Raw genomic sequence first — 27,266 nt, forward strand, 5'->3', positions numbered from 1 at the left:
AGGAAGGATATCAAAATTGGAGTTTGGGCTTGTTTGTTTTGGCTCATGTCAAAATTCACTTGGTGCACCTTTAACTCACCTGACTCTTTTGATTCTTGGTATGAACTTCACCAGATGGTCTTGAACATGTTCACAAGTCTAAATGCAGAGTGGTCACATTATTGGAAAGACAAATCAGGTATGAGCTATTCCTAAAACGAAGTGGCCTGTGAGTGCATGCTCAAAATTATTTTTGCTGCTTGATCAAATTACTTCTTTAAAATGAGCTGAATCAACACAATCCTTGAGTTTTACGGGAGAAGCAACATGATTGTTTTTACAAAATTAAGTTGATTGAACAAAACAAATAGGTTAATGGATCTGTGTTCGGACAAAATGAAGGAATTGTGTGGAACACAGCTTTTTTAAAGTGTACATTAGATATTATATGTATTTAAAATATATTCTCTCAGAAACAGCCACATGCAAACATGGATATTAATAAAGCTTAACTATTGATATAACGATTATAGAAAAAAAAAACTCATATTTAGATATAAAAAGGCTTTTAGGCTTACATAATTTGTTGAATATATACAAAAACAGTAAGACAATAACTACACAGTTTCCAGGCAACTTATGTGGCAAACCAAATAAGCCTCAGGTCAACAGCAAAGTAAACAGACTCATCAACCTATATTGACTGCCATATGAGAGACCAGAAAACTAAACGCAATACTGGATTATCAAGCATTCAAGCTGGAGCTGGTTGCAAAAACCACTTAACATCAGATTTAAATGTTAGTCACCTTTTTTCATCAAGACTGACCAAAACTTTTAAAGTCAGTGACATAAAGGTCTATAACTGATTACTTTTTACTCATTGGTGAATTGCTAGGTGGTTAAACATGCAGCTAGGTTTATGCAACAAGCCCCTGACTAGTTTCTTGAAGATTAACCAGACACCAAATTACACAATTGAGGTGTTTTTTCTTTTCTTTTCTTTTTTTTTTTTCGGAATGCTTTTTAACAGCAACCAAGTGAAAAATGACTGTATAATGGTTTATTACGAGACTGTTTTTTAAGCTTTATTGAGTGCATACATGTGTGTAAACTACAAGAATAACATGTTAAGGTCAAACTAGATCAATGAAATAAAATAAAAAGAACACCTACAATCAAATGCATCACTGCTACAAAACATCACACAAAGTGTAACCTATTAAAATAAGACTGGATAAAACAGAAAAGATTTACAGTATTTCAAATATTATACCAAGGCCATTTATTGTTTATTACAGGATCGACCGATGACTAAGTGCCCGCTTCTGAAGAGTCGATGCTCTTTCTTCATCAGGCAGCACACTTTAATGAAGATTTCATGAATTGGTGACCTGCACAGAAAAAAAAGATATATTAAAAAATAGTTTTTAAACTTGTATAATGACAAACTTGTTATAATCACTGTTTGGACTTAATAATTGAGGTCAAGTCAAGATGTTCTCTTTATTTTGAAATTACTGCAAAAGCTGATTTTGTTAGAATCTACACCTAAAAATGTTCCTAAAGAGAGGTCTCACTTTATTTGATGCACTTTTTTTTTCAGTTCATTTTATGAACTGTCAACTGTGCTCAAATACACATCGAACAATCTCTCAAACCGAATGAAAATACACTTGAGCCGTTCAGTTGAAACTGATGCACTAATATGACACTGCATAGAAAATGAGCACTTCAGAATAATTTACGTGAAATGTAAAACAATACATCAGCAGTGAGATCTAGAGCAGATACATTTAAAAGAAAAATCAACTAGTGTTTATTGCTATATCTTTACAATCGCACAGAAAAATTCATAATTGTAATTATCTGTCGATATTAGTTATCAGTTTTCAAATATAATATTTGGTTATTGGCCAACATTTTTATTGCAGGCCATACCTAATAAGTATTTATTCATTTTGATAAATGACGAATAATGTGAAAAGGTGTGCTTTGAAAAATGAGAACTGCTTTACAATATAAATATATTTTTTGAAATGTTGCCTAGTGAACCAGTTTTTTTTTTTTTTTTTTTTACATTGATAAAAAAACGTAACCTACAGGATGTAAAAACCCCCTCGAACTCTCCCTCTTTTGATAAGAAAGCGAAAAGTTGAAAACAAAATGGCTCTACATTGCTATCCACATAATGCAATAACTAAGTCTTGACTTCTCTAAAAAAAAAAAAAAAAAAAATGATTGACAAGATACTCACCCTTAACTCTGTACATACGTCATTACAAAATCTCCTAAAAATACTTGGTGCGGTTGAGAGCTCTCTGAGCAATCTGGCCGCTCTCATCCGTGATTTTTTCCCAGTCTGTCTGACCGACAACAAAACCAATCGCTCGCTTTCGGTCGACATCCTTCTGCTCTTCAAGATCAGCCCAGCGCACCTGCAAGATCAGCAAGTTTGATGAGTGCTAAAAGTTTGAAAAATTATGATCCTCCCTAAGCTAACAAAATATAATTAACTATTCATCAAATAGATCATAAGAAAAGTAGATCAAGTTTTGTTCGGTAACATAAAAAATACAGACCAACAATTCAATACTTTTCAAAAGATGAGGATCAATCTGCAAAACTCAAGAACATACAAAACAAAACTAAACACATGACCCCAAAGAAGAAAAGGACTTGGAAATGAAGTGAAGTGCTTTACCCTCTTTTTGCCAGGTTCAGACATGCGAGTGGCATAGTCATCAGGCAGCTGAAGAAAGTCCTCCATGCCGGACAATCCAGCGTCCCGTTTTCTCTTGCCTCCGCCAACCAGACCATCCAGTTTGTCTGGAAGAACAATGCAGCATCTAAAGTCATCACCAATTCTACATTCAATAAACACTTATTTGTGTCAAAGCTACTAAAATAATCTTGTTGTTACCATGCTCAAAAACCCATTTGCAGTGGGGGAATAAAATATTTCAACATGTCATGTATTTTTTTTCCTGAAAAAAAATATTTTTAAGGAGCTGATGACATGGAATTGAACCAGATTTTGTAAAAACTCAAAACACAAAAATATAACAAAGAAAATTAATCTGAAAAAATGAGTTGTGTGTAATAACAATGGAATGACTAAGTGGAAGTAGTGAATTTCTGAAAAGTATTGAATACTTTATATCAAAGGACTTTTTTTTGGTGATGGCAGCTTAAAGACGCCTCTCATATGGCGAATGAAGTCACATGAATTGCTTAGTTGTGAATTTCTTTTACAGGCTTTAACAGAGTGTAAAAATCTTGATGGCTCTGGTCTATCACATCTGATCTTTAGTTTGTATTTTTCTATTAGATTTGAATCAAGTGATTGGCTGGGCCATTCTACAGCTTGATTTTCTATCTCTGAAAGCATTTGAGAGTTTCCTTGGCTGTGTTTTGCATCAATAGCCCCTTTCACACATACAGACCTTCCCAAAAAATTACCGGCAATTTTCCGAAAAGGTGTGTATGTGTGAACAGGCCCTTTTTGAAAATATCAGTAAATTTGTTCTGGCTATTTTCCAGAAAGAGAAGTTGTAACATTACCGGTAATTTGCCGGAATGCTGCGCTGTGTGACTGTAGAAGGAAGATTGCCAGAAAGAGCGTGTACACATCTAGAACGTGCAGACGTGAACGCCTGCTTTAGCCAATCAGAACAGTCAGAAGCATTCACATCTGCGCGGTTTGAGAATAAAAGCCTTTGAATATTTTCCCAGACATATTTAGCTGCTAAATGCTAGTGGGATAACGTTTATATGTTCGTCTTAATGCCAACTGTGTAAATAATTATCAATAAGATGCTTATGATAAGCCGTTGTTTGTTTACCCTTAAGCTTTGCGTGTACCCATGAAAGCAAACACACATTTTATGTACATCTCGACATGCGAAAGTGTTTCTATACGTTTTCATCGGAGTTGTTCACAATACTGATCCGTCCACAGAGTTTGTAATTTAGTCAAATGTTTACCAATACAAGCACAGCCGTTTAGAGCTAATTTCTGGTTGATGATGTCAGAATTTACCGGTATTTTGGAATGGATGTGTGAATGTTCTTTTCCAGAAAAATTCCGTAACGTCCTCGCCTGTGTGAACAGCGCTTTTTTTAATTTACCGGTAAAGTCGTTCCGGAAATTTTCCATATATTTACCGGTATCACTGTGTGAAAGGGGCTATTGTCTTGATGAATGTCCATCCTGGTTTTATATTCATTATCCTGATTATGTAGAGGTTGGACTGAAGCAGCTGATAATAATTTACACTGACAAAAGGCAGAAGGGTTGCTAAATAAATACTACAGCTGCTGTCTGGGCTTTCACTGCCTTTCTACACCTCCCTTTCTTCATGTGTTTAATTATTTTTCCCGTATCATTTCATTACACAACTTAACTTGTAAACTAATTAATATTGTTTTCTTTGTATATATGGAAATATTTGGTTGTTACCAAAATCTGGTAAAAATGAACTCCTAAAAAAAAAAAAAATGTAAAAGTCATCGGCCCCTTTAGAGATATGTTTCCTGAGAAAAATGGTGATGTGTTAAATACTTATTTCCCCATAGTATACCAAATGCCCAATTTATGATGCTTTTCTCAAGAGATACGAAAATAAATCAACACAATTAATGAGGTTTAATTAATCAATTAAAGAGATGTGACAGCTTTAAAAAATGCGGAACAATGTGTGGGCTTTATTCACATATAAACATCTAACATAAACAGAAGCCTAAATTTGTAGCGTGACATGCAGAACTCAACATTATTTGTTCTCACACATCAAGCAAACATGCTGGAACTTCTGTGACCAGACTTGAATGCCATAAACATTATCCGGTGATCAACGCTTATTGAATACATTAAATCTATTCATTTTTCAGAGCAAAGTCCTCAAATAATTTTTTTGTCTCTTTAAAATGTTTCAGATGTAAAATGGAGGAACAGAAATCTTTTCCAATTGATTAAAAATATTGTATGTGTTCTAAAGCTTAATAAAGAACATGAGAGTGAGTATTTTAAATACAAATTATACCAAACAATTAAATCACAACATACTGTACACATTATAAACGACATTAATACATCAATTCGATAAAACAACGAATACCCACCCAGCTTTGCTTCTGAAGTGTCCATCTCCCATTTGCTTTTCGGAACGTATCCCTATATTACAGAGAGACACTCCAGGGGTTAATCCTCAGGCGATGAGAGACAGAGGAACAGACAGTGTGGAAAAAAAGGGGAACAAAGACAGAACAGGGGCTGGGGGAGCAATGATGATGATTTGGATAATGAGAGGATAAGCTTGAGAAAGACATCATTAATAAGTCACCAAGGCAACAATAAACTAAATGCGATATTCAAGACGAGGAAATGTTCACTGAATATAGAATAGCATGCATATTTCAATACTTTAATTAAATATTGACATACTAATTTTGTACTAAAATTCAAAGCCACATTTTGACATGTGAGAAGACAAAAAGCCAAAAGCACAACAAACGGGCAAAACCCAGAAAGTCTACTTTTAAGTATAGAAGTTTAAGTATGCAAAAGTATTGTTGTCCACAACTTTCGGGCGTATTTCTCAATCATGCACTAGAAAAACAGCCACATCACTGCTTTTCTGGATTGAGCAACACTGAGCTAAAATGAAGCTTTTCTTGCATTTGCCAAAAAGAACTGCAGGATGGTCTGTTTTTAAATGATTCAAGTAGCTGAAATGTAAATATCAATCCTTCAATTAAAATTAAAGCCTTTAGTATTACAACACTGACTGAATACACTAAAGAAAATAAACTTTAAACTTTGGTATAGTAAGGTCATCTACACAGTGTTCGTACAAAAGCAAATTAACTTTCTTTTATTAGAACGTTTGGACTGCTTTGATTAAATTCACTGTATTTTGATCATATACAGAATATTTCATTGCATTAGAGTAGAAATGATCATTTTCAAGCACAAATTTCTGCCACAAAAGGCAGATTACATACTTCCTTCAGTTTAAAAACCCACACTAAGTACTATTATGCGAAACATCTATAGGAATAAACTTGCTACTTGTTTCTTACTTCAGTTTAAATCTACTATAGTATAATTTCTCAGAGAAGTTTTTTTTATGGCTGTTGTACCTGCAAGGCAGCAACTAATCAAGATAGAAAAACCTGTGTGCTATATATATATATATATATATATATATATATATATATATATATATATATATATATATACATACATACATACATACATATACATACATACATACATACATACATACATACATACATGTATTTCCCCTAGTAATGTTTGATATTCATGTTCCAGATCTGAAAAAACTCTGGAAATGAACAGATTGGCTGGATAAGAGACCGAGTGTTTCTGAACAAGTGTTTATTTCATCTGAGCTGCTCATTAGAAACCTATTAATAATAATGCAATGCATATTTATGTTTAACCTTTAGATTTATAAAGTACTATCGACAATAATTTTTAAATCCCCCTAGAAAATAATTTTTTAGAGGTTTTACATGATTGATACTAATATAGTACCAATGAAAAAACTGAATGTCACTGAGGCCAAAACATAGATTGTAGTCTTACATTTCTTACCACATTACTTTGTTTCAAGCCATTATTTCATCCAATCTTTCATATTGGTTTCTTGGAAAACACTAACATGTGCTTTGACCTCAGTATAATTGGTGTTCTAGCGGTTAGTAAATAAACCGCATGCTTCCTATGGAATAACATTTTAGCCAGGGATACTTTATTACGTTTATAGACCTTTTTCTTGGAACGCAAAATTACCCATGATGCTTTGCGTGTATGCGCAAGGAGAATGCTAAGAACTTCCGGTCAGCAGCCGATGCATGTAAACAGTCACATTTGGACAGCTTTGAAACGAGTTTTCATTTATTTTATCCGCTTTTATCATCTTTGAACTAATTCTGTTGTCCATCAGCACCATCTCCTGGACTGATCATTTAAAAAAATGTGATCTAATAGGATGGAAAACAGCTGCTGTGAGGCGTTTTTCCCTCGTTGTCAGATGGCATCTTCTGCCGTTTAAATGAAGCCTCACCATCGTTTCTCTTTCTTTAAAAATATAACCAGCCCAAACAAATGTAGTTCACCAAAATGTTTGACAGACACACGTAGCCTGTACTGTCCCACTGATTAAATAACTGTTACAACGTGAAAATATAGGCGTGTCATTTCGAAATGACAGAAAAACACAAACTGTGGTAAAAACAACACATGAAATGAAACATAAACGGCTCGCGATTAGAATGAATAGCAAATCAGCCAGCAGAGGATCAGTAACAGACTTTTATTGGTCATTTTTGTAAATTGCATGACTTACATAAGTTTCATGCTAATAATACGGTTTGCTCTATAATGCAGCAAAGTATTGCGCATGTGTGTGTGTATGTGTATTGAAGAGCCGCTGAGCTAACAGCTGAAAGGCCGGGAACACACACACACACACTGTATTTCTGACGGCAGACACGTGAACTAGGAGAATGTTTTTCTCGTATTACTGACGGGCTTGAACCACATCTGACAGATTAAAACAGCTTTAACAGACACATTTCTAAGTTGTGTGTCACAAAAACACTCTGTAATATATTAAAAACGCTATTGAAACCCATTTTCGGAGCGCAAATTACCAGTTGTAAACGCTGTAATCGGAAGTTTTTAGCATTTTACCGGAAGCATCCATGAAAAAGGTCTATAGATAAGATGATTAAGGAAAGTATTGGTCTACTACACACATCATTAAAAATAATATAAAAGTCTCATATATAAACACTTATTAAAAAAAAGCATGGTTTTAAAGAGGAATTTATGATGTACTGACTGCTTAAATAAAAAAAGCAAAGAAATAGTAGCTTCAACTTTATAAAAACGTCAGGATAAACAAGCATTATTATTCATACAAAAAAAAGCTAAGTAACTACTATTTGTCACAAACAAACGAGTATAAATGTGTATGTTTCAAGTAAATTTTAGGGATGTAACCATTCTCTCAACATGAGCTTTGATTATATTTACAATTCTGATTTCCCAAATAGATTATCACATTTTTTTTTAAAGGGAAATGAAATTGAAGACGTTATACAGTAAATTAAATGATGCCTTGTTTAGCCTACTGGTTCATGTTTCTTTGAGAAATTGAAATAGAAAAAAAATTGAAGTCTTAAATTAAATACACAAGTAAAAAAAAAATATATATATATATATAATTAAAAAAATTAAAAATAAATAAATAAATAAATAAATAAATATATATATATATATATATAACCACTGTATTAATCATAAAAACAAAAAGGGCCACATGGAGCATTTTTCATCAATATTAGATAGTATAATTTCCTAATTAAAGTAAAAACAGGCTTACAGGCTTTGTAAAACTAATTACATACAGCCTACAAAACAGGATTAGCTGAATGAGACTCATGTTCACGCTCGGCCAACAAGTGGCGCTCATGAACCACAGTGACAGTGATACCCATTTAAACTTTTCTAGTAAACGCAGTCTTACTCAGATTCATTAATACTCCAATTGTATAGTATTTTTTTTTTTTTTTTGCATCTCAACTGATTTAATCAAATTCAAATCAATTTTGCAGTTTGCAGTCCAAAATTACACCCATGTCATATATACAAATCTGCATGTGGAAAAATGTTTTACTTTGCATGAAAATGATTAAAGATTCCTCTATCACGAGACACTGTTAAAAATGTGCTAAACCTCAGTTAAATCAACTTTTAATGCAAGAACAAACCACATTATATCCAAGTTAAATTTTCTTATTTGCCATACTTTTCTCTACATATTTACTGCAAACAATTGCTACACATTTGCTGCAAATTCCAAATAAGAAGTCACCGCAAAAAGATGAAAATAAATTCTATCAATCTACAATAGAAAAGTCAGACAAGATTAACTGGTTCATATCTTCACACAACAGGCACTTCATTGATTCAAAGGCACTATTGTGAGACTTGCCGTAATATAAACCAAATTAGAGGAAAAAAAAAAAAAAACTTGTGCAGTGCTTCCATATCCACCTTATTTCCATAGCAGAAGCAAGCCGTTTACTGTGAATTTGCAAGATTTCGAAAATATCGAAGAACACCAGAGCAGTAAATGGTAAAACTCTTTGTACTACAACTCTGGTGTGCTAAAATAAGGTTGTTACAACAATAACTTTTAGATAAATACTTTCAGGAAGTACTGCACTGAAATACAAGAAAAAAAAGTTTTAAATTCAGTTTTTAGAATTACTACTCCAACAAGCAAGACAAACAGCATGTAAAGGACAAAGAAACATGCTTCTTTGTGAATATCCATCAATGGGCTTTATGCACAAAAGTTTCAGCGCCAAAAAAAAACTTCCAGTGAAAGGTTAACATAACAATCTTCAATTTTACAAAGTTCTTATTACAGCTATGTTAATGTAATATATAAAACTATTCAGTTAATTAGACCTGAGTTTGTTTAGTTGTAAAGTGTAAAACAAAAGACCGTTTAAAAGTCAGGAGCAGCAGCTCAGTGCAAAAAATTCCATTAAAAACACTGTGGTAAAATGTTCATTTTGTAAAGACATGGAACAGAACAATGAAATTAAATGCAGCATCTTATCCCAGACTTATACTGTCTCTTAATCGGGCAGTAAAATTCATTCATTTTAAACAAACCAGATCAGATCTTAACAGTTCTCCAGAGACATCGGATGGGCTCAATTAAAATGTAACGTCTCTATTGTGTATTGGTTGAATATTTGGCTAGATGAAGTCAAGATTTGCACAAAACTACAACATAGAGAAACATTCTTGTATCCATCTGGCCAACAGGCCAAAGTCTGAAACTTAACGATGACTAGGACTTTACTAAATTAATGTAACAATATTTTAAACTACACAAAAGTGGATTTATTTTGCTGCCTGATTCTCAAAGGCTCATTGTATAAATTAGATTCAGAGAGACTTTACACTACAGACCATTCAAACAAACTTTATCCATTGCAATTTGTGCATTTCAGATAAGTCTGCTGTAATGGAGCTGCAAGTGATGATTAGCCTCGCTTTTCCTAGTGGTAAAAAACTAATAAATAATTATTGAGCTACAGGGTTCTCAAGCCTAAAGAGCTAAAATTCCATGACCTATATTGAAAGAAAAAACTGGCTGGTGCATTGTTCTGTATGCGGTCACACTCTTTCACTTTTACACTCTTTTTGAAGACTTTTAGGAAACGCAAGCTCGAGCGACAACTTTTACTCGCTGCGTAACCTGTATAATCGCATCACATGATTGAGTGAGACCAATAAAAAAAATCAACTCATGACCTCTCTGTACAAAAAAAATTTAAATATGGAATAATCGACACTTCATAAATATCTTAACAGCTTGTTTTATCCCACCCCTTTCTACAGCGCCATACATCTGAATTTTGCATGCACCAACTCTAGTATGAGCACGGCTTAATAGTTAAGCTTAAAAAAACATCACGCATGACTTTAATAGGCACTTTAAGAGCAACAATTGATAGCTATATTTGCTACAATCATACACGTGTATAATATTAAAATAAATTATGTAAATAATATTATAAAGAGCAGTTTCTTGCAGACCAGTCATTTCACTTCAAGTCCTTGGTGCATCATCAGAATTGATATGAGGTTACCATTATTGACTTGCATTATACAAAAACACCAAGGAACATTTTCAATAACCTTTTATTGTTGTTGACTAAACTATCCCTATTTACAGGTACAGCCTGGTGACTGCATTTGACTTCATTAATTGCCAGTTGACGAGCGAAGAAAGAAACAAAATGGTGCTGAATAATAGCCTAATTGGTACAAGAAGAGGAACATTTACAGTACACATTATACAAAAATAAAAAATAAACTAATAAAGCACAAAAATCCTTGCACTGCATAAAAAGAGAAAATACCAAATTCTCTGACATTTAATGTCTGTGACAGATTTTTTAAAATGTCATAATACTCCAGAAATTCTTTGACCCCTTGGGAACCCTGTAGCCATTTAAAGCATGTTTCAAAGTGTAAAATCTCACTTCCATTTAATAAATAAAACAAAACTACAAGATCAGATCTGCCAACCCCTTTTAAAAATAGTCTTCTATTTTGTATGTGCAGCATTGTAAGCCTACAGTATTTCAAGATAAAAGGCTGTAGGTGCATCAATGAAAATGTAAGTAAATATGAAGATTTGGGAGGGAAAATGTAGAAGCAATTAGACAAATACAATCACACAACATTTCATGAGTCAACTTGAGCTTTCAGTTACTTGACTGAAAGCAAAAACTTACATTAATAATATTACATACAACTGCAGTTGACAAAATGTTTAAACAAGCACTAAATCATCCATATTAACAATATGGATTAAAGATTAGATTAAATAGAGATTCAACGTCTTAGAGGTATTTGTGTCTTGGGGGAAAAAAGTAGTTACACTTGTGCAAGATCAGAGGAGTACTTACCTTGTTTGGGTGAGAAACTGGGACAATTAACTATAAAGTCACACTTTCAAGTATAGGACAAAAGAGGCATGCATGAAAAGAGAGGTCCTACCAGATCAGTCTCATCGTCATCATTTTTCACTTCAGCTTTTGGTTCATCGGATGGGTTGAAGTCTTCCATCTCCACCTAGCACACAAGCATTTTATGTAACTATGAGAAGAAGGGCATCAGGGAAATTAATTTAAATTGACTTTAACAATTAACATAACAGCATAAGTCATGAAAACACTCACATCCTCGATTGCTGCATCCTGCAGAAGAGACCTGATATCTAGTCGCACCATATGAGGCGGTGCAGACTCCCAGCCACCGGACAGCTGTCAGCAATAGCATTAGTAAGACTATATAACAGAATTTATGATACTTTATAAAAATGCCTGATATCCAAACCAAGCTAAAGGATATACCTTTGAAATATCCTTTAGTGTTCGTCCATGGATGTTTCTCTTGGCACATGTTTGCTGATCAGTCGTGATTTCAGCCAAATACACCTAAAAATAAATAGTATTAAGAAAGGGTTGCTTTACAATTAATCAATGATAACATTAATTACTAATAAGTGAGTTTTAAAATGAGTTATACATATTCTAAGTCAGGGGTCACCAAACTTGTTCCTGGAGGGCTGATGTCCTAAACAGATCTTAGCTCCAACCTTAATTAAACACACCTGAACAAGCTAATCAAGGTCTTACTAGGTATACTTGAAACATCCAGGCAGGTGTGTTGAAGCAATTTGGAGCTAAACCCTGCAGGGACACCGGCCCTCCAGGACCAAGATTGGTGACCCCTGCTCCAAGTATTGAAATAAAAATCACATCAGCATTTCAAATGGTTGTCTACATTTTCTGATTATGTCCAAAACAAATAAGCTCTAAGCATTGCTTAACTTTTTTTTGTTTCCTTTCAATAGATAACAAATTATAGGCTAAATAAATAAATAAATACTAAAAAAATGTTCAGTCTAATGAAAAAAAAACACTTCCTTCAGGATACAGAATGGTAAAATATTAATCTGCGTTATTAAAATATTCATTTTAAACGTTAATAGAAATATATAATATAAAAATATATACAAATTATATTAATATGTTCTTAAGTTAACAACATGACATCATTCTTAAAAATGTCTCCTTTTTATGTTGTCATGAATATAGAACAAAGTCATAAAACCAAATACCATTTTGTTTGACTAGTGTGAAAGCCTGAACATAGTTGATTGCCCCAGGAATTTTTGGAATAGTTGGAGTAGAGTGAGTTTCTGTCAAGCTCAGGCGCGGTGCGCATGTAATGAGAGCGCTAACCGCACCAAAGCCTGGATCTGGAGATGTTTTAAGTTCATATTTCATAAACAGGAACTATAATTGATTATTAATGCTGCAAAACCCTCTCTGAACTTTAGACATGCCTAGCAAAACACTTTCTTATTTTGAATTTGTTTTCACTCCATCATGAGATGGTCAGTTCACATTGTTTCCTTCTACTTTAATAGCAATAATGGGGGCTACATTACAATCTAGCGCCACATTGTGGAAAAATTGTGATATTGCAGGTCCTTACATTAGGTAATGTGATCAAACGACCACTCAACAACGTCAACTAATTTCTGAAAAACATTGTCCACAATGTCAACTAATCTTTTCAGCTCCAATTGCTTTAGCCTGTTGACTAGTCTTTCAAATAATTCCCAGCAACAAAAGAAAGCTCACCTCAAACCCTTTGGTTTTAGCAGCACTCCAGAACTGGTCAAAGTACTTCACTTTATCATTGATGGCATCCAAAATTATAAAGGGGAAAAAGCCATCATCCAGTGTTTTTTTGAATGTCTTTAACATGCTGCTTCGGTAAGTATCTTCCATCTCAGGTTCATACTCGTATTCAAGCACCTGAAAAAAGATTTGCATAACTTTGATTAAATCCTTTTGAGTAAGCAAGTTTCGTTTCACAATGTAAAATGAGTGACGGATACGTTCAGACCTTGGTTTTTATACGTTTCCCAGAGTCAGGGTCCTTCTCAATTTTTTCCACTTCAGTCATGAAATAATCATCCAGGCCGAGAACTCTGGGTGGCGCACCACCACATTCAACCTCTTTATCCTAATACAGAAAAAAAAATATATTTTTTTAAATGCTCAATATATCATTCAAGAATTGACAAAGCTATGTGTGCATCAACAATAGGCAAGTGGTAAGGTATGTGATGTCCTGTAGGGGTCAAAGTTCCCTACATGGAACATAAATTGGAATGCATGTGATTTGTGGACTATTTCCAAAGTTGGTCCAAAACAGAGCAAACGTCTATCATTTGCAAATTTCGATGACAACGATTATGTAAGTTAGTTACCCGAATAAGTTTTGCAACATGACTTTTGCCACTTCCAGGTAATCCACGCATGATAACCACAATCTAAAAAAAACAAAACAAAGTACAATAAGTAAATGTCCAGCAATTAAAATCCCAGCTTTGTAATATCACAAATGACATGTGCAGTATACCCTGTCAGGCCGAGATGATCGACCGGGGGGTTTAAGGATGTCCTCTGCGTTCTTAATCTCTGGTTTCTTCTCCACAGGTGGGGCAACAGGTGCAGACGGAGGAAGTGATGTGGGTGGAGGCTGCCGTTCATCTGGATAACTCCTCCGTTCACCTGGACAACGAAAACAGACATCATGCATCAGCCTCAACTTAAAATCAAAGATTGTTACGAATGATAAACTCCCTCTGCTCCTAAATCCTAAAGTAAAATTTAATTATGCATTTTATGCAACTAGCTTCACCAAAAAAAATAAAAAATTAAACAGGTTCTCAAATACTCCCTAAAACAATATACTGTCCCAAATACAAAAATTATCACCAGAGCCCATGCTGCTGCTTTGGGTTGGTCAAAGCTGTTTAAATGAACTATTTGCAGAAAAAGCACAATAACTTTAAAGGGATAGTTCACCCAAAAAAGAAAATTACCTTATAATTTACTTTCCCCCATGTGGTTTTCAACCTTTATGCATTTCTTCAGTTGTACAAAAAAGAAGATAATTTGAAGAATGCCGGTTGGTGGGACCCATTGACTTCAATGAGAAAAAAAAATGCTTATGGAAGTCAATAGGTGCAAGCAACCATCATTCTTTAAATTATCTTTTGTGTTCAACAGAGGAAAGAAACTCAAAGATTCATGGGCAAGTGAAAGGTGAGTAAATGATGACAATTGTTTTTGTGGGGAAGATAAACTATCCTGTTAGAAAAAAATACTCGCATCATTTTCAAAGCAATGATTATTTTATAATGCAAATACCATAGCTTGAGGATCCATGCTCGTAATGTTCAAGACTCCTTTCATAGGAAGATCTCTCATAGCTTGGTCGATTATAAAGCTCTCGATCCCTGCTTGAGCGGCTCGAGTGTTCTCTTTCTCTCTCTCTGTATGTTGGACGAGGCCCGAGTGAAGCTCTAAAACATGAAATACAAAAAACATCAATGCAACAGGCTAGATCAGGGGTGCTCAACCCTTTTCCTAGAGATTTTTTGTAGAGTTCGGCTCCAACTCTAATCAAACATAACTAATCCAACTAAGCAGGGGTCCGTTCTTCGTACCTCGCTTAAATGATCCAAGATGATTTGGCAGAATTTGGCAGATTTGGCTTTTAATCTTGATAACTGATCTCTCGCTAATTTGGTTCTTCAAAGAAGTTCGCGAATAAGATTAGAATGTCTGGATAAACTGATCTGAGATCGCTGCTTGTGTTGTGAAGGACAGATCTATCGATCCTCGAAATCATGATCAGCAGTGCAAGGTTGGCTGACGGCACATCAACGTAATGACATCATCTGATTAATATTCAATTATCCATGTGAGCAAAATTACATCAAATTAGCAGTAAACCGTTTGTTAAATATGACACGCAATAACCTTCCACATTTGTTGTGAGCTGCAGGCTTTACATTTTCATGTGTCAAGAGTACTCATGTATTTCAATGCATATCAGTGTATTTAGATTGTTCTTATTATAGTAGCCATTTTTTAATCGGTCTTTGCACCACCAGGTGGCAGTCTTTGTACTTTCATTTCAGGGGTGCAGATTGCATAAGTTTTATTAATATGTATAACTATTTATTTTGTTAATAACTATAACTTTATATATATAATTAAAAATAGTTACTATTTTCCCAAGTGTATACAACTACTACTGTGAGAAAATATCAGCATTCGGTACATACTTTCAGTATTTTCTTTGCATGAACTGAGCCGATACAATCCTGTTTATATGAATTGAGCCTGCTGCCGAGGAAGTTTGATCTACCAGAACTGTTGCTATGACAACAACTCTCGGATCAGCTTTGAAGAACAAAATGATCCTGGATCGTGTCAAATCGTCAACATCCAAATCCAGCTAACTGAGTAATCCACGTACAAAGAACGGACCCCAGGATTGGATGGAGGACTAGGTAATTAAATACAGATGCGTTTGATAAAGGTTGCAGCAAACCTTTGCAAGAAGTTAGACCTCCAGAAACAGGTTTAATAACCCCTGAACTACATATATAATACCATAATTTCAAAATGCTACTCTTCACAGATATTATGATGTAGATGATGAAATGTTCTAAAATTAATAAGACAATGAGCACAACAAATTTATAAAAAGCATTTAAATCAGATGCCATTGCAATGTAAACTACTTACCGTTCATCTCGTAGGTAGCGGTCCCTTTCATATCTGTCTCTCTCATAATCCAAAGTCGGCTTCTCCCTATATGGATCTCTCTCCCACTCCCTGTCATAATCTCTGGCAGCATACGGGTCACTTCTTCTGTCATAATATGGATCTCTATGGCCAAGCAACTCTAAACGAAAAGAAAGGTTGTTCAGAAATTCACAAATCAAAATAAACAATGTTATTTCATATTAAGAAAGCAGGACCAACCTTTCTCATAAGATCGCTCAGATGGAGCTGGAGCAGGTCTTAGCAAGACCCTCTCCCCATAAGAAATTCTTTCCACTGTTGAACCCCCATCTACAGAACGAAAAAACAAGTGTAAAAAACTGTCGTTTGACTAGATGCATTTATAAACAAATTCAGAACATTTACTGACCACGACCATGCGCATAGTCCACAGTTTTAGCAATGAATGAGGCTGTAGGGGCAGTTGAAGAAAGAAAATCTGTTGATTGATTTGAGGACAAACCAGCATTGAATGTCTGTCCAGTTTCAGACAATAAGTTGGTAGCCTGCAAAACAAAATCCTCATGCGATCAATTGCTTTCTATAACCAAACTACTGTAATACTAAACATTATTATGCACAGTTAGCATACCTGCAGGGCACTTTTAACCTCTGGTGGAATTTCCAATCCAAGGATGCCAGCAGGAAGCTCTGAAGGCAACCCAGCTGACTCGGTGGTGGAAACCTCTCCTAAAGCCTTTTTGGTCTCCTGAAGTTCTCTACGGACAAACAGGTTTAATCAAGTTGTGATTTCAACCGTTTGGAGTGTATGAATTGCATGTTATTTGAATAATTGTACGCTCTTGATAAATTCCATTTTACCTGATCATTTTTAGCTCCTGTGCAGCTTTAAGAATGATCTCATGCTGCCTTTGAGAAAGAGCAAGTACAGCCTTAGTTGCGCTAGGTGAAGACTCGTCAAGTGGGGTATCTGTGGCTTGAGGTGCGGGAAGGCTAGCTAGTGGATCCAGTCCATGTTCATAATCCGTTTCACTAAGTGAACGGGAGTATCCTCTTTCTGGTGGGGGTGGAGGTGGGGGCCTTTCCCAATCAGAACGTGAATGAAATGGAGGCTCCCGATCTCGGTCTTGATAAGGTGGATCATCAGGGTAAAAAGGTCCCCTTCGTTCTTCTCTATATCGGTCTTCCTCATATGGGAATGATCTTTCTCTTTCCTCTAACCATGGATCCTCTCTGACACGTTCTGGAGGACGATGTGGAGGATAGTCTCGTTCAGGTTGCTCCCCGTCCCATTCCTCACGAGAGCCATAATACTCATCTCCATGCTCATAATCTTCATTGTATTCATGAGGTGGCCTTCTGTACACATCATCCTCTGCACCATATGGGTATTCCTCCTCATAATTCTCTTCTTCATGAGGTGGTGGGCCATGCCACCTTTCTCTTGTCATTGCAGGCCTCATGGGTGGTCTTCTAATGCCTCTTCCCATTTCATGGGGCGGCAAAGGTGGACGTCTAATCCCTCTACCACGAGGATGAGGCCATGCAGGCTCTCTGTCAATTTCTTCTTCATATCCATGAGGACCAGCTGGTTCCCGAGCTATAATTTCATGAGGTGCTGGTGGTCGTCTTAAATCTCGCTCCATCATGTCATGGCGGGGTAATGGTCCCCAAGGGCCTAAACCACGTCTGAATCGTGGTACAATTCCCCCACGTGGTCGAAACGGAGGAGGTCCAAGTGGGTTATGTTGCAAACTTCCAGGAGGAGGAGGGCGCCTTGGACCTTGAAGCATAAATCGTGGATGGAAAGGAGGTCTTCTGGGGCCACCTGGAGGAAAAGGAGGTCTAGCACGCATGGCAGGTCGTTGCTCTGCCCAATATGGATCTTCTTCCTCCCAATAATCCTGTGGTTCTTCTTCCCAGTTTTCATCTTGGTGAGTGTCCTCTGGGTACTCCTCTGGAAAGTGTTCCTCTTCTGGTTGCCAAATCTCTAAAGGTGCTTCCTGATCAATTTCTTCAGGACCATCTAAAGAAGGATCTCTCCAAATACGATCCTGATCCTCGCCATGACTTGCGTTGCCTGGTTCCTGATGGTCATAGGAATCCTCCTCAATTTCTCTTTGGAAGTTGGGATCAGCCATTGGTCCGCCATACTGCCCTCGACCACGTGCACGACCCCTGCCTCGGAGAGGCATTGGTATTTGGCCTCGTCCTCTTCCCCGTGCCATCTGTGGTGGAACTTGCTGATTCATCATGGGTAGCATCCTAGGAGTCTCCTTGGGTGTATCAGGTTTAAATTTGTTTTGAGGAGGCTTTACTTGTTGTGGTGGCCCATTAGCAGTATGACTGGTCTTAGGAGGTTGCAAGTTAGAGTTTTTGTTTGTGGTGTCTGGGGCATCCGTAGGTGCAGATGGTTTTGTAGTAACTTCTTTTGTTTTATCTTGCTTTGCACTGTCTGCATCAGTTTTATCAGAATCCTTAGTTTGAGGAATGGGTCCACTCTGAATAAAAAATCCATCCACTGAGTCCACAAGGTCGTCTGTCATGGATGGAGCAGAGGAATTGTTTTCTTTTTGAGTACTTTGACTTAAAGGACTTTTAGCTTTGTCTGGGTCTGTAAAAGATGGAGGAACTGGCTTTGCCTCAGGTTTTGCTGATTGTTGCTTTGTTTGATTGCCAGTTACAGGACTGGATTGTTGACCAGAACCAGTTTGTTGAGAAGCTACAGGAGGTCTTTCAAAGCGTGTAGGGGTATTCTGTCTAGGGGGGTTCTCCAGCCTTGCTGGAGCCCCTGGAAAGGGAGGATTACCTCTAGGAGGTTGGCTAAATCGCTGACCAGCATCAAATCTGGGTGGTCCACTAAATCGTTGCTGGGGTGGCTGTTCAAATTGTGGGCCTCTAGGACCTTCAAATCTGAAAAAGAAAACAAAAATTAGTTCTCTAGCTCGAGACAAATGTGTTATTCTAAGTAATTTTTCTTCTGAATTACCTTGGGCCGTCAAATCTTCCATGGGGTCCAGGCGGTCCACTTCCTGGTCCAGATGGTCTAACTCCTGGCCCCGGTGGTCTACCTCCTGGTCCATATGGTCTAACACCTTGTGGGCCAGGTGGTCCAACCCCCGGTCCAGGTGGTCTAACCCCCGGTCTTGGTTGTCCAACCCCTGGTCCAGCCCCAGGACCAGGCGGTCCAACCCCAGGACCAGGCGGTCCAACGCCAGGACCAGGCGGTCTAACGCCATGACCAGGCGGTCTAACGCCAGGACCAGGTGGTCTAACGCCAGGACCAGGTGGTCTAACCCCAGGACCAGGCGGTCTAACTCCATGACCAGGTGGTAAACCAGTTTTACATGTTTCAGAAATAGATTCCAGATCAGAAGGTGAATGACCCTGGGGAACAACTGGTCCAGACTGTGATGGGCCTTGTGTTGTTGGTGCTGGCATGGCATCCATGGTGACTGGCGGTGGCATAGATGGAGTTCCTGGGCCTACTAAATTCATGTTTCCATTTGGTCCCATTTGGACATTTGGACTTTGCTGCCCATATGATCCCATCATTCCATATGAAGAACCATACTGATGCTGCATGGCTCTTAAAGTCGTGACTCTCTCTTGCAGATGAGCTGAAGTTGAATTCATTTGCTCCTGCCATTGCCTCCACTGGGCTTCATAATCATGTAGCTGATCTTTATGTGGGTACATCTGAAACTGTTCTAACCACAAATTAAAATGTCTTTCCCATTCTTGGTACAATGGAGCAAATCGCTGTTGTTGCATTTCGTAGTGTTGCAACTGCATTTCGAAAGGCATTGTCTGTGAACATAAATATACAATCACAATTAAATAATAATGTAAGGTTACCTAATTGTTTTCTCTCTTCACCATAATAGTTTAAGAGATATCAGTGCAAATTAAACAATTCTGAGAATGAGAGTGTACCTGGAGATGCGCTGGCTGTTGAATAACCTGTTGGTATTGTTGCAGGATCTGCTGTAGTTGTGCATGCTCTTGCATCAGTGCCTGGTACTGAAAGCTGGCCCTTTGATGCTGCACCTGCTGCCATTGAGCAGCTGCCACCTGCAGTTGCTGAAGACGTGCTGCTTCAGCTGGGTCTCCAGTATTATTGACACTGCTGGACTGTGGTGAATACCAGTAATACATTAAACAAAAAATAAATAAACTAGCACAATTTTATATTATATGGGTAAAAATGGGCTCAATAAAAATATGGTAACAAAAAATGATCAAAAAAAAAAAAAAAAAAATTAAGTGCTTAGAGCAAGAAAAAAGAAGTACCTGTGATTCGTCGGGTGGAGGTGGAGGAGGAGGTTCCTCTTTGGGTGGTGGAGGTGGAGGGGTGCTCTTTGGGGGTTCAACTGGAGGCGGAGGAGCTGAAGCATGGCTTTCATTAAAAGAACCTTGATTTTGCTTTGCCTTCTCATTTTTCAACTTTTGCAAATTTTGCAGGTGCTGCTGGTACCAGTATTCCTGCTGCTCCTATAAAAATATGTAATTATTAGAGCAGCATGATACTGGAAAAAATATGTGATGTTGTTGAGTATTGCAATGTTTTTATAAACTTTTTTTAAGCTTTGCTTTTAAATAGGGGTGTCAAAATTAATTGTTTCTTCGGTGCACCAGATGGGGACTATTCAATATTGATTCAGTAATAGATCATAACTGATTATTACGTACTGACATCATTGATCCCCTATGCACAATGTCGCAGTAGAATACTATGGCGAAGGAGGCGAGGGTGAGTAAATAAAACACTACTACCTAAAAAGTAGATAATTATGCACAGTTCAACTGCTTGTGAGTTTGCTGGAAAGTCTTTCATTGACACTAAAAAAGGCACAGCACAAGAGCCTCTATTTCACTACTAGGGAGAATGCTGTAAAGCTTCATCTCAATGCATGTAAAACTTCTCCGCTGGCACCTCTTATTATGCGCATATAGACTGTAACCGTGGCTGTTCTTCTCGCGTCATTCATTGGTAAACAGCACTTTTATTTCTAAAGCCAAGCGCCACCCTTTCTGTTGAGCAGGTGAAGACAATGACCAATTATAGGGGGTATAAGATCTGGCTTGACAGTGCTTAAAAAGCAAGAGGGGGTAATATTTACATTAGTTTATTTGCTATAAATCCTTATGTTGTTCTGTGCATTTACTGAAGTTTTGTTTGAAACATTCAAAAAGAGTGTTTTCTTTCAGCAGGTAAAGTTAAAGGTACAGTTCATATATCTTACTGCTTAAGCCTGATTTATACTTCTGCGTCAGGTGACCGGCGTAACCCACGGCGCAGGCAAGGCGCGTGGCTGTGCATTTATACTTCTGCGCGCTGTCTCTGCCGGTCTGCATTAACACTTCCGAAACGCTAGTTGGCAGTGAGGTGTAAATGTTCCTCTGTGTCAAGTTTCTTCGCTACTTTTTTGCATTTCCTGAACACTTCCGGGATGTACAAGTGGCTCAAACTCGCTCATTTTGAGGCAGGAACCGGCGGACGTGCAACAACTTTAACTATGAGGTAAACACAAAACAAAACTTTCCATCCGGAGCTCCTTCACGGGACTCCACACTTGTAAACAATCGCTCACGCGGTGTCGCGCCATTCGCGCGCCTCTCGGTCCCGCCCAGACTCGTCAGCGCTACCAAGCCGACCAATCACAGAGCTTATGCTACGCGTCGTTGCGACGTGTAGTTACATTTTTTGAGAGGTGCACGTCAGTGACGGCGATGGCCACGGCGAAGGGCTATGCGTCAGCGCCGTAGCATACGCCGGTGTTTGACGCAGAAGTATAAATCAGGCTTTATATTTAAGGACAGAATTGAATTACAAATAATATATAAATATTATTATATTAATAGATTTTAAATCTTGTGTTGTGAAGAAAAAAATCGAATTGTGTATGGAAAGCATCGTCAATGCACCGAGATATCAAATTGAACCGAATTGATGGCATGATAATCGTAACCGAATCGTGAGAACAGTGTAGATTCACACCCCTATTTTTAAATCTTTAATTTATGTAATGATATTACAATAAACAGGTTAAAGATGTTCTTCAGATCAATTCAATTCAGTCTGCAAATGTAGTCCATGTGCGTACATTAAGTATTTTAAAACACTTAATAATAAACAACCTCAGAGGATTTTCCTCTTTCATCTTGACTGACCATTGACCAAGCTAAGCTGGGCTACCTGGATGGGGACCACATTGGAAAGCTAGGTTGCTGCTGGAAGTGGTGTTAGTGAGGCCAGCAGGGGGTGATCATGCTGTGGTCTGTGTGGGTCCTAATGCCCCAGTATATTAATGGGCACTCTATACCGCTCAGTGAGCGCTGTCTTTCAAATGAGATGTGAAACTGAGGTCCTGGTCATTAAAAATCTCAGGCCCAGTTTACACTAGTGCGGTGTAGTTTTAAAACGGCATCTTAGAATGAAAACGATCTGCATCCACACTAGCGTTTCACCCAGCGTTTCTGAACAACTCTCCGTCTTCCCCACACTACTGAAAACGAGTGACCACACACACACACACCCCCCGATACACACTCTGGCATGCACTGCAGCTTATCTAGCCTGATGAGAGCTGTGCTCGTCGGACTGTTTATCAAGGATTCACCGCTGGATCTAATCTCACTATATTAGTTAAACGTGAAATTTAATTCATCTTGTTGTCTATATCTATCAACATATTCCCCGACTTTGGTCTTTTGAATCTATTACTTGTTCTCAGGTAATGCGTTTTAGCTGAGCGCATTCTGTACACATTCTGTATATTGACTGATTGTTTGACTATATGTATAAACTTATTGTATGTTATACTTCCATAATGGCCATTATTGATTATTAAAACTAATATTCAGCAAAAGAGAGGGTGTTTCGTATTTTCAATGAGTATGAAAGGAGACAGTGATGTTATAGACTGTTTTGTTATAAATATGCATACAGTGACTGTTTCCTTTTGAAGATTTAACCGACATGTCCTCGGGAGTCTGTTTTCCATATCAAACTTGCAAAGTCTGAACTTAAAAGGAGAGGGTGCAGGGCTGTGTGTAGGCTACTAAATCTTGAGGTTTAACCCCGGCATCCTGGACAAATTTGCCAACTGGCCTCTGTCTATCATGGCCTCCTAACCATCCCCTTATCATAATTGGCTTCATCACTCTGTCTCTTCTCCACCAATCCGCTGGTGTGCAGTCTGGCGCAAAATGGCTGCCATCACATCATCCATGTGGATGCTGCACACTGGTGGTGGATGATTAATAATATTATTATGTGATTGTTCAAATTTAGACAAATTCAATTTATTTTATGCATTGGTTTTGTCGAACAACTATGTCGATTTTTATATTGAATGTATTATTATTGTGTCTTTATTTCAGTAACTGTGTAAAATTCACTTTATTTTAATTATTTAAACTAATAATAAGATGTAGCAAGTCAACATTAAACCCTAACCCTATCAGGAAAATAGAATTCTCTCATAAGCAAAATGAAAAGATGTAATCACAAATCACCCTTTTTAAAAACACAGAAAGACAGCTGCCAAGTCCATTAAAATGAAACACACTCCAAGACGTAGGTTACTAACGGAAAACAAAATAATACCCATTACCCATGACAATACATTGAGTGCTCAAGCTAAAATTTTGGTTTGTTTAAAAATAAAAAAGCATTATGGATCAGCAGAGGTACCTTCATCGTACCTAAAACTCAGAATTGATGCAAATTAACTGAAACTTAACTGACTAATCAGGAATTATGGCACAGGCCCTAGGAAAAGCGCAAGCACTACTTCAATGAATACAACACATGCGTCTTCTCTCCACATTGTATACAAACAGCAGAAGTCCGTGTGAAATGCAATGCGTCATTATGGGACAGGAAGCCAACACTCCAGACCATTACATGCAAACACTCTCAAGGCTGCTAGCTGAAGCGGTGGGTTAGAGGTGATATTGTTTGATTAAATCACATTTAGTATCTTGCACAGACCTGCTGCTTCTCTTCATAAGACTTACTAGGAGCCAAAGTTGTCTCTCTTCTTGTAGCCATTGACTTATTTTATGAATCATAAAACTTAAATAAATCTTCCTTTACAGTTCAATTAAAGAAAAATAGTCCCTTACACCTTGGATTGCCTGAGGAGTTAATAGAAAGCTTTCAATTTTAGGTAAATAATCACTGTAATTAAAAGTAAATTGCAATTTTGTTTGTAGATGAGTATATTTTATGGCGCAGTTTTATTCATGAATACATTATAGGTCCTGTAAAGTTTCCTGATATTTTATTCACCATTCATTAATGTTTCTATGGCCTTGCTTTAACCAAAATACTCAATGCAGCCAGCAAAACAAAATTAAATAAACAGTAAGGAATTAACAAAAGAATATTCGAAAGATTGCTTTTAATACATAAGAATTTCAAAAAGCAGACACAATTGTATTGACCCGAAATGTGTCTTCATTTTATTGTATGCCATATTTATTTTATAACCCCACCAGGAAAAAAAAAAAACGTTTGGATTAGCTACTCCTAATGTAGCTAGTTAAAACACTCAATGCATTTTTTCCCAACACATCCCATAATTTCTAAAATATCAGCCTCTACCAAATGCATGATATGTTGGTTTATGGTAAAAGTACCAGAATTAATACATATACAACGAAAAAGTCTAACAATGAAAGTGTAAGACCAATTTATTTAAAAACAATCATTTTTGAATGCTAAAACATCTTTTTTTGAAGTATGCTATAAAATATTTCAGATTCTCATTTAACAAGTTTTCTTGTTTTTCTTTTACAATAAAACTAAAATCCAGTTTGGAAGTGCAACAGGATTGCAACAGTATGTGAACACAAATTCCACACAGAAATGCCAACTGACCCTGCCGAGGCTCGAACCAGTGACCTTCTTGCTGTGAGGTGATTGTGCTACCCACTGCACCACCGTGCTGCCCCAAAGTCATTAGTTAAAACAGTAAAAACATGATCAACCATTTGGTAGAGGGGCAGTCAAAGGGGTTATTCCCTTTAAAAAAAACTTTTTTATCAGTAATATTTTATTAGGTTTATTTATTAATTTATTATTATTAGATTTTTTAACCCCTTTTTCCTTCAAAAAATTAATTCTCAGCCAAATATGAAATCACAACAAACATCAACAAAAAGCTTGCTTACTTCAGCTTTCAGATATTGCATAAACAAATTTACTTCATGACATCTATAAATCACATGCAGCACTCAGCATATATAAGTACACCCCTTACAAGATCAATCTTTTAAATTCATATTCTTAATAAGAAGCTTTACAATATTATATTTGTGCATATACATTAGGCAGTACTGAAGCCAAATCTGCAGCTTATCTAACTAAATAACTTACGATAACTGCCCAAAAACTAGTACACCCAAATGCATGGTATAAAAATACAGAATACATTTTTTAAAGAGGGAAGATCAAGAGAAACAACAACAACGACAAAAAAAAAAAAGAAATATTTAGTTGAAATTTTAAAGATTGTAATGTCTTTTTCAATTTTTAACTTGACTATTTATATTACCTTTCAATTTTTGTATATGTTTGGTGACTAAAATATTATTTTAATAAATGTTTAGTTTAAATGCACCAAAATACATTGCCTATATTCACTGAGAAAAGGAAAAAAATAATAATTGTCAATATAGGGTTTACTCAATTATGCTGAGCACTGTATAACAACAGTGAATATTGAAATCTACCCCCCAAAAACTATTTAAACCTCTGTAATGTATGTCTGTACTCCCACATCATTAAGACACCATTAATAAAAAAGACATGCGACAGAGGCTTGCCTGCATGGACATCTTCGAAAAGTCGGGCTTTTCATCTCCCACCGGTGCACTGGCATCGCTAACCTGAGCTGTTGAAGCAGCAGGAGGCTTTGATGCGGCTGGAGCAGGTGGAGGAGGCTCCGGGGCTGGGGGTTTCACCTCGGGTGGCGGAGGCTGTGGTTGCGGGCCAGCAGCTTGAAAGCTGTTGGGTGGAGCGGCGGGACCAGCACCACCAGCCTGCCAGTAAGGAGAAGGACTGTTGCTGTTGTTGCCCGAGTGGTGCAACACCGACTGCAGCTGCTTCTGGTGGAGCTGTTGCAACTGCTGCATCTGCTGCAAATGCTGCTCGTGTAAGCTGGAGAAATTCGACGGCGGGAAAGACGGAGCGCCATATCCTGCAAACCCACCTCCTCCCGGTGGTGGTGCTCCTGTTGGTTGTGGTGGTGGTGCTGTTGTTGGTGGAGGAGGTTGAGCTGCTCTAAACTGATGAGGTCGCGGGCCGAAATGCGGAGGAGGCTGGTGTCCGCCGCCGAAACCGCCCCAAGAGGGATGCATGCTTGAACCGAGATACTGCAGGCCAGACTAGGCCTAGCCGCCTGCTAGCATAAAGCCGGCTACTTTGAAACAATAGTCACTACTGTTTGCTAAACCGAACGCAGTTATGATCACCCAGTCAAACGATCATACCAAAATATAAGCTTTCATCTAACTTTACAGATGTGTGGGAAAACGACTCGGTTTAATCATGTTTTTTGTCTGAAGCCGTTTCCTCGTCTTGCTTGCGCGCGTGCCTACTCTGACTGCGCATGCGTCGGAGCATCTGCGTGCCGCCCCCTTGCGTAAAACGTCATCGCCTTTTCTTTTAGCGTACTCTTGAAAGTGATTTGGCGCATTACCGCCACCTGACGCAGTGGTTCGGCAACAAAAACGTTTATTGGGCGACGCGGTGGCGCAGTAGATAGGGCTGTCGCCTCACAGCAAGAAGGTTGCTGGTTCGAGCTTCGGCTGGGTCAGTTGGTGTTTTTGTTTGAAGTTTGCATGTTCTCCCCGCGTTCACGTGAGTTTCCTCCGTGTTTCCCACACAGTCCAGAGACATGCTGCATGGGTGAATTGGATAGGCTAAGTTGTCTGTTAAGGGATTTTAACAAAAAAATATAACTTTACATGCCAGGGTGTAAGCATAAATCAAACACTAATATTAAAAATGTACATATTAAATTAAT

The 27,266-nt window shown here is 37.4% G+C and overlaps 1 protein-coding gene across 2 annotated transcripts; it reads right to left on the reverse strand.

Moving 5' to 3' along the window:
* Positions 1–1,041: 1,041 nt before the first annotated feature.
* ylpm1 (YLP motif containing 1) lies at positions 1,042–26,845 on the reverse strand. Of its 2 annotated transcripts, none has more exons than XM_087298025.1 (21): positions 26,128–26,845; positions 20,521–20,721; positions 20,164–20,361; positions 19,217–20,037; positions 17,089–19,140; positions 16,859–16,985; positions 16,637–16,772; positions 16,468–16,557; positions 16,228–16,387; positions 14,839–14,993; positions 14,045–14,196; positions 13,893–13,955; positions 13,526–13,645; positions 13,258–13,434; positions 11,959–12,042; positions 11,785–11,868; positions 11,603–11,677; positions 5,104–5,155; positions 2,684–2,808; positions 2,237–2,417; positions 1,042–1,373 (listed from the first exon to the last, which is right to left on the reverse strand). In XM_087298025.1, the coding sequence occupies exons 1-20, from the start codon at positions 26,596–26,598 to the stop codon at positions 2,271–2,273; spliced, it is 5,490 nt and encodes a 1,829-aa protein (XP_087154151.1). In that variant the 5' UTR covers positions 26,599–26,845; the 3' UTR covers positions 1,042–1,373; positions 2,237–2,270. The 2 variants fall into 2 exon arrangements, with proteins under 2 accessions (XP_087154151.1, XP_087154150.1); XM_087298024.1 differs by having other exon boundaries at positions 26,065–26,845.
* Positions 26,846–27,266: the final 421 nt, after the last annotated feature.

Source organism: Danio rerio, chromosome 20 (assembly GCF_052040795.2).
Source record: "Danio rerio strain M-AB ecotype USA chromosome 20, GRCz13ab, whole genome shotgun sequence".
Taxonomy (NCBI): Eukaryota; Metazoa; Chordata; class Actinopteri; order Cypriniformes; family Danionidae; genus Danio; species Danio rerio.

Excerpts from the sequence above, each read along its gene's own strand:
- ylpm1 (XM_087298024.1), bottom strand. The coding sequence starts at position 26,598 with ATGCATCCCTCTTGGGGCGGTTTCGGCGGCGGACACCAGCCTCCTCCG. Across the intron at positions 20,038-20,163 it reads AACAGCCAGCGCATCTCCAG|ACAATGCCTTTCGAAATGCA; the intron begins GTACACTCTCAT and ends TTATGTTCACAG. Across the intron at positions 16,773-16,858 it reads AGGTTAAAAGTGCCCTGCAG|GCTACCAACTTATTGTCTGA; the intron begins GTATGCTAACTG and ends TTTGTTTTGCAG.